Source organism: Pseudochaenichthys georgianus, chromosome 15, assembly GCF_902827115.2.
Source record: "Pseudochaenichthys georgianus chromosome 15, fPseGeo1.2, whole genome shotgun sequence".
NCBI classification, from domain to species: domain Eukaryota; kingdom Metazoa; phylum Chordata; class Actinopteri; order Perciformes; family Channichthyidae; genus Pseudochaenichthys; species Pseudochaenichthys georgianus.
The window spans coordinates 27,644,293-27,652,173 of NC_047517.1; the positions used below are offsets into that span (position 1 = coordinate 27,644,293).

The following is a 7,881-nucleotide window of genomic DNA, read 5'->3' on the forward strand; positions in this document are numbered from 1 at the left end:
GATGGACTTCACATTTCATGGCCTGTTTTTTTTTAGGCAAAGGATGCGTGAGAAGACATGTTACCACCATGAGAACTCTAAAGTTGTAGCACAGGAGGAGCATTTGAATGCAGCAACAGTGTTTAATGCACGTATCATTTAGCTTTTTAGATTAAAAAACATACTAAAGTACACTCTTTGTTGTGAGGGTTTTTAACCAAAGCTCAGAAATGGGTGGAATTGGGTAATGGTGGAAATCCATATAACAATATGAACCAAACATATGTATTCCAACAATATAGTGAAATCTCTATATAAATGTAAATGCAAAACTTGCAAAGACCAAGTTAGTTTATCTAATTACAATATGCTTCACAATAATTATTGTTGACTGCTAGACACATATGATCATGATCAATTCCAATGTTGATATTTGTATTATACTTAATTGAGCTGGACAGTAGTGGGGAAAGTCATCCATCATCTTATAAAGTCCATGAAGTTGCACAATATAAAACATTTCTGATTTGTTTTTGTTTGAACTTTACAATAGTCATTTGACATCTTAATAAATATATTCACAATAATTATTGCTTTTCACTACTTTTGATACCACTGATCAACTGTTTGACGAGTGGATTTTCTTCAGTTGAGCCTGATAATACATTCACTGTCTCTATTGGTCACTTTACATCCTTATCAGCCTACGTGATGTAATTATTTCATGGATCAACAGCAGATCTGTTTTACTTAATCTTTTAAGACCTATTCGGGTTAATTTGTAAAAGCCCTTATGCTGTGTAAAATGTGATTGTCTGACTGTCATTTACTCACATAAAAAACAGGAGTGCTTGTGATTGACACTGATAACAATAAAACATCTTTACGACCAAGGAAGAAATACCTCCGGATTATAAAAGACCCCCATCACCCCAGCCACAAACTGTTCTGTCTGCTGCCGTCTGGCAGGCGTTACCGCATCCGGACTAAAACCACCAGACTCAGGGACAGTTTCATCCCAAAGGCAATAAGACTGTTAAACACCTGAAATGTTGAAGCAAAATCTGTTAAACACCTCAACAGTTCAAACAACATCCTTAATATTCATCTGGCTGCTACTTAAAACATATTTTTAAATTATTTATCTATTTACATATATATCATATTTCAATAACTTGCATATATATATCTTATTGCACAATTTCACTTTTTGTATTACTATTTACCATTTACTTGCACTATATTTTCTGTGTGTCTGTGTTTTGTGTTGCACTGTTGGAGAAGCCTGTGACACAATATGTTCATCGGCATAACTACACTGTAGCTATGTTCGTATGACTAAATAAAGAACCTTGAAACTTGAAGCTCAGACCATGGCGTTTATTATAAAACCCTATAAAATGTGTGCAATACCTCTTTATTCAGCACTCAGGAAAAACAGATATTTGTATCATTAGAATATGAAATGTAGCCAGTTTTGAACGAGGACTTTATTTTCCATTCTTACTATTTACATTTTGGTGGTCATCAATTGCTATTGTGAAATAATATGTTTACTTTACCTTGCAGTGAGGACACAAAGTTGACTGGACTCTGCTCAGTCCTATTTTAAACACTGTCACAGTTGTTTTGGATTTAGATACATTTTGAGGACAGCTGCATTTTAAACCTTTTCTTGCGTGGAAAATTATGACTTTTTTTTGGAAGTTCACTGTCATTCACGTCCTCATCATCCCCTGCTGTGTAGTTAATTATGTAACTCCTGAGGAAAATTTGGACATACCATCAATTGCCAAATATTTCAACACAAAAGGGAGGTATGAAGAAGTGAACCCGCATCTCCTAAAGGACATACTCGCTGTAAACACATCTATCCTGCAGCCTCCATCTGCACAATGTCAACCATTTCATCTGACGGCGATAATAAGACATGGCACGAGGTACCCGACGAGCAAAAACGCCAAGGAGATGCAGCAGCTCTACAACATGGTTCTTCACAACGCCACAGGCGAAGAGAGCTGGCTGCGGGAAATCCAGAGCCAGTGGCGGATGTGGTACACTGAGGACATGGACGGCAGGCTGGTGCAGAAAGGTGTGAAAGAGCTCAAGCATCTGGCCATCAGGCTGTCAAAGCTGTTCCCCTCACTGATCTCAGAGGAGAAGCTCCGAGGAGGATACATCAAATTCATAACCAGCTCAAAGCACAGGTGTGTCAACAGCACGCTGTCCTTCAAGGCAGGACTGACAGAGCTGTGGGCGATTACAGGTATGACTGTAATACAATGTATCATGATTTACAACATACATTTTCATAATAACGTTTCCCTTTTTTCTACCCAGATCAGGACTTTGACCATGCAATTAATGATTCTGTCATGAGGTTTTTTGACCATTGCACCAGGTACGTGCAGGAAGTTCATAATAATTCCTCAGCTCTGTCAGAGATCAACAAGTTCAGGCAGGGACCAGAGATGAGGAGGGTCACGGAGAAGATGGCAGACCGTCTCGGAGTCCAGTACAGTCTCATCACACAAGGTCATATCTGCAGAAACACTACTTTTCTACACCGTTGAGAGTGTTGTGTACATATTCTCTGAAATCGTGTAGCTTATTTCATAACTTGAAATTACCCATGTGCTAATCATCCAAATAATAATGACACAATATCTTTTTTTGTCTAGCACCCTTCATACAAAACGTGCAGCTAAATATTTCTTACATTAAACAAATTTAACATGCAAAACAAGCTTACTTAAACCAATTTACAGAATTACATGTGTGTCACTGCCTGAAACCACATTTAAATTAGACACTGTATATCAGTAATTGCACCTCAGAGTTTACACTTAGACTGTCAAGTGTTTGGGATAGTGTTCTCAACATTTCAATGATCACATTTCACACTGGGTGGAGTTGTTTGCTAATTTGGTAGTGCTGACGCCTCTGTAGCAGGTTGTAGTGAGCTCTTATTCATAGCCTTGAATAAGTATCATAGTCTTCCAAAGGATGCAATAATAAAGTGTCTTTTCAAATGTTTTCATGTTAAGATTAAGATAAACTACTTTCTGAGCAATTGTAGTGTTTTTGTTGTATAGAAGGAAGTATTTTTCTGGCATTTCAGGTTTGTAAATGGCTGAGTCTCCTCCATGCTTTCACCACTAAACATTTTATACCCACCCTTCTCCAGCAGATATGGCTGATGCTGCATTTTACCTGTGTGCTTATGAATTTGCAATCAAGGCAGTGAACTCGCCTTGGTGTCAACTTTTCGATGAGGAAGATGCAAAGGTAGGAGAAATTGGCATTCAATTGTATGTAGATCAAATGTGGTAAGTGCATGTTCATTTATTCATGGGGTATTGTATTACTGTGAGAACAAACAGGTGTGGTCTGCACAATAGACATTTTCACAGGCTCTCGTGATTGCAGGAATGGCACAGGTGTCACATACAACATTACTGATGGCTCTGTTCTATTCAAGTGTCCCAAGAAGACATGACAGTGTCACAGGGAGCCAGCGTGCACAACCAAGAAGATACGCTTTGTCTGCTGTGACATGTCATGATGAATATGAGATGCTACTAAAAATGTGCACTTGTGAAAATGCATTGTATACACATCTAAATAAATTACATAATTTCATACAAAAATATAATAAAGAAAAGTAAGAAATCAGGGGGAAGGAAGGTAAATAAAATGATAAAAATCTATTCATAAAATATAATTAACAGACACTTAGGTTAAACAGCTCGGTCTGATCTGGGTCAGATAATACACGGCAGCTTCAGCATAATAAAAATAATTTAGATTCCCTAATGCTCGTTTCTAAGGAGTATACACTAAAATATCTAAATGTATTGCTTGTTTTCCACACCATTCACTCATTGAGAAAATCCTTTGGCACTACTGTATGTGTAAAAGAAAGCGTGTTTACTCATGCAGTTGAACATGTCGTCTCAGAAAATGCTAAATTAACCCTTCTTAAAATATATTTTTTTTAAAAGCCGCCCAGTTACATTTATACTATCTGCACCAACAGGTAATAGAGTATGCAAGTGACCTGAGGGAATACTGGAAAAGAGGATACGGTTATGATATTAACAGCAAGTCGAGCTGCATTCTCTTCCACGACGTGTTTAACCGACTTAACAAGGCAGCAAGTGAGAACAAGTAAGTACGCTATAATAACCTGCAGTCCGTACACATGTAGGTTATACTTGTTGAAAACTTAGATTAATGCATTCATTGGATTAGGAAAAATAATCATCTGTGTCATTGGTTTTACTCAGCTTGTCCCATAAAGTATAGTTTAGTAGTATAGAGGTTTAAAATGTGCCCTTAGACTCATATAGACTATAATCTAACTGTGGTATAAACACTTGTCTAACACCCCACATTTCTTAAAGATAAAGATTTCATTTTCTGTTTTATAGCCATATTGGCAGGTGATATTACAGAATTTGGTTTTGATACAATTCCAGGGAATACCAGAGCCAGGATCACCAAAATCAATATGATTTATTGTTAAATGCAGCTAATTTGCTTTCATGTTAGAAAGAAAAATATAGATTTTAAATACCAGCAACTCATTTGCCACTCAACAACCATTTATTTTTATTTTCTCTGTTAACTTCAGATTCACATGCATGTTTAAACACGTGACTACTACGTTGTCTTTTTTATAGCAAATAACAAATGGTGATTGAGCAAATTCTCTGAATTAATAAGTTATTGCAGAGTAAATGCACACAGCACCAGCCAAAACGCAAATATTGCCAGTTGGGCCTGGCTCATTTCGTGGCATCTGCAGGCAGTGGCAAGTCCTTCCGGCATATGCCACAGAGGCCGCTACTCTGTGGTAGCTGTGGCAAGTACTTCCGGCATATGCCACAGATGCCACAACTTGCCGAGGCATCTGCCGCTGCTCAACGGTGTTGCCACAAGATGCCAAAGTAGAGAACGTTTACGGTTGCTGCCACTCGCCTTCCGTGGCAAATGCTGCTATTTAAACCCGTATTTATCGTGTAAAATGTCGCTGTTTTGGCATGACTTTATCGAACTGATCCGTACACAGGACTGATGATCTGTACAAAGGGTTGGGTTGTAACGGAATACATGTAACGGCGTTACGTAATCAGAATACAAAAACCAAGTAGCCTAACTGTATTCAGCTCGCGTTACATTTGATAAACAACTAATCCGAATACAGTTACTTTCGTAAACCTGAAGTGAATACATTTTGGAATACTTATTGGAATTATTGGTGGAAAAGTTTCCTCACAAAATGTATCCTAATATTCATTACCGGCAGAACTGTGTGCACACATGGATGTAAAATAAGAGTGTGCACAGCGCAGCAGCATGTCTGTGAGGCCCCGCCCCCGCACGCAGATGAGAGAGAGAGATCTCTTTTTAAATATATTGAAAGTTAGAAACGGAGATGGTTCGATAAAACGTGCAAGATAACGTTTATGTAGCATTTCTTTATTGTCGAAATGATGACATTTCATAACTGGATCAAATCAAAGTGAATGGCCTGCTGCTGCTGAAGGCATGGGGCAAATATAAGTCCTTTGCCTAATGGAAATATATCAAGGACCTCCTTCATACTAACCTTAGCATCTCACTAGCAGTGGCAACTGCAATCAGTTACAGTTGCCCTAAGTCTGTAGCTAAGTCTAATAACACCAGTGTACACGTTGCTGTGTCAATACAGATATGTATTTGTTAATTATTTGTCTTTACTAGTCATACACCTGGTTTATCGTAGCAGGCAGTCGAAACTCCCCTCAAGAAGCGACAATTGCCAAGGGCGTTGCAACCCTCAATCGCCAATATTTCATCATAAATATGTTTGTTTATTTTAGCAAACCATGCTCCAAGTAAAATTGAATAGAAATGATCATTTATAATCTTTTTGAAAAACAGAGATCGCACATCAGTCCTGTGTACAGATCAGTTCGATAAAGTCATGCCTAAACAGCGACATTTTACACGATAAATACGGGTTTAAATAGCTGCATTTGCCACGGAAGGCGAGTGGCAGCTACAGTAAACCTTCTCTTACTCTGGCATCTTGTGGCAACTCCCGTTGAGCAGCGGCAGATGCCTCGGCAAGTTGTGGCATCTGTGGCATATGCCGGAAGGACTTGCCACAGCTACCACAGAGTAGCGGCCTCTGTGGCATATGCCGGAAAGACTTGCCTGCAGATGCCACGAAATGCGCTTGCTGTCTCTCAATATTGCAGCACTAAGAAGATAACACATGAGAGCAGGATGTGTCAATCCTATTGATGCTATAGTCAGATGATCTGCCTGATGAAGGGGTCAGTATTATCTTGTGTTTTATTTATACTAAACACTTATATTTATGTAATGCAGATCCTTGTGTCACAGCAGAACATGTTTAATTCTGAAGCCCATTTGTTGGGCCTGTGACCTAAGATTTTCAACGACATAATTACTCTGTAGCTATGTTAATTTGACAATAAAGAACCTTGAACCTTGTGAATGTCAGGTCAGGACAGCAGGTGACTGAAGCTGTCACAGTCCAGGTGGGCCATGCAGACACTCTGCTGCCACTGCTCACCCTCCTGGGCTTCTTCAAGGACAACGTATCCCTGAATTCAAGTAACTACGCCACACAGACCCAACGCTCCTTCCGCACCAGCCACATGTTACCCTATGCAGCTAACCTCCTCCTGGTGCTGTACGACTGTGGAGCCGGAGAGCTGAGGCTGCAGGCGCTGCTCAACGAGAAGCCTGTGACTTTCCCCGGGTTGAGCGACCAGCAGGCCTCCATGCCTCGCTATGAAGATGTCAAAGAGAACTACAGGGAGCTGCTCCAAGGCTGTGACTTTGAGACCGAGTGTCAGCTGTTCAAGAGTCCTGCTTAACTTTAGGAAGACAGGGAAGATCCTGGAAAATAGGTTTATAGTCGCTTTGTATATATTATTTGCTAAGCTAAATAAACCCTACTCTTACCCTGAACATGTTGCGAGATGAATGAGTATCTTCTTAATGTACTGCTTTAGACATTTCAAATATTGATTTTGTAAGTTGATTACATTGCTGCTTGCTTTAATCAAACATGTTCAGGATGCACTAACTTCTTGAAGCACTGGATTGAAAACTGAGAACTTAAAGGGGACCTATCATGCAAAATGCACCTTTGTACGTCTTTTATACATGAATATGTGTCCCCGGTGTTCCAGGGAACTCACCAAGTGTCAGAAAACACAACCCTCTCTATTTTCCTCCTTCGCCAAATCTCTAAAAAAGGGGCTGCAACGGATCTGAAAAAAACGGATCCACATTCCAATACTTTTCTACGTCACAAAGAAGTGCTCCGCTTATTGGTCAACTCTCCACCTATCAGGGGAATGAGCCACGGCCACGTGCATTGCCAAACCTCTCATTCGCATATAGGCTATCGGCAGGCTAAATAATCAACACCCCAGTCACATCTGTGTTTTTGCCTGCTCTTGCCAGGATGTCTAAGCCAGTTAAACGTTGTGCTGTTGTTGGCTGCAAGACTCGGGACAGGGGACTGCATGCAATGCCATCAGTGGAAAAAGAAATGAATCTGTGGCTAGACTTCATTTACAAGGGACATGTGCCAGAAGACCACGGAAGATTTCTGTTTGTGTGTTCCAAACATTTTACCACGGACATGTTTATTAACTTCTCTCAAGTCCAACACGAATGTGCCTCCAAACTAATGCTAAACCCGGGATCAATACCAACCATCCGGGACCAGGCCAGTGAGGACACATCCAATTTTGAAGCTGTAAGTTTTTATTTAGCGGTGTTTTTCCTGATAAAGCTATCTCTAGCTTGTAGCATGTAGCTTCGCCGCATCAATGTCGCCTGAAACCCAAATAGTAATCGGTTAGGTGTTTA

At 39.8% G+C, this 7,881-nt stretch overlaps 1 protein-coding gene across 1 annotated transcript; it reads left to right on the top strand.

The window, feature by feature from the left end:
* The first annotated feature begins 1,565 nt into the window (after positions 1 to 1,565).
* Positions 1,566 to 6,969, top strand: LOC117459679 (multiple inositol polyphosphate phosphatase 1-like). The gene is made up of 5 exons (XM_034100749.1): positions 1,566 to 2,245; positions 2,320 to 2,514; positions 3,170 to 3,267; positions 4,019 to 4,149; positions 6,497 to 6,969. Exons 1-5 carry the CDS (start codon positions 1,669 to 1,671, stop codon positions 6,873 to 6,875), a joined length of 1,380 nt encoding a protein of 459 aa, XP_033956640.1. The 5' UTR covers positions 1,566 to 1,668; the 3' UTR covers positions 6,876 to 6,969.
* The last annotated feature ends 912 nt before the right edge of the window (positions 6,970 to 7,881 follow it).

Excerpts from the sequence above, each read along its gene's own strand:
- LOC117459679 (XM_034100749.1), top strand. The coding sequence starts at position 1,669 with ATGACTTTTTTTTGGAAGTTCACTGTCATTCACGTCCTCATCATCCCC. Across the intron at positions 2,246-2,319 it reads AGAGCTGTGGGCGATTACAG|ATCAGGACTTTGACCATGCA; the intron begins GTATGACTGTAA and ends TTTTCTACCCAG. Across the intron at positions 3,268-4,018 it reads TCGATGAGGAAGATGCAAAG|GTAATAGAGTATGCAAGTGA; the intron begins GTAGGAGAAATT and ends CTGCACCAACAG.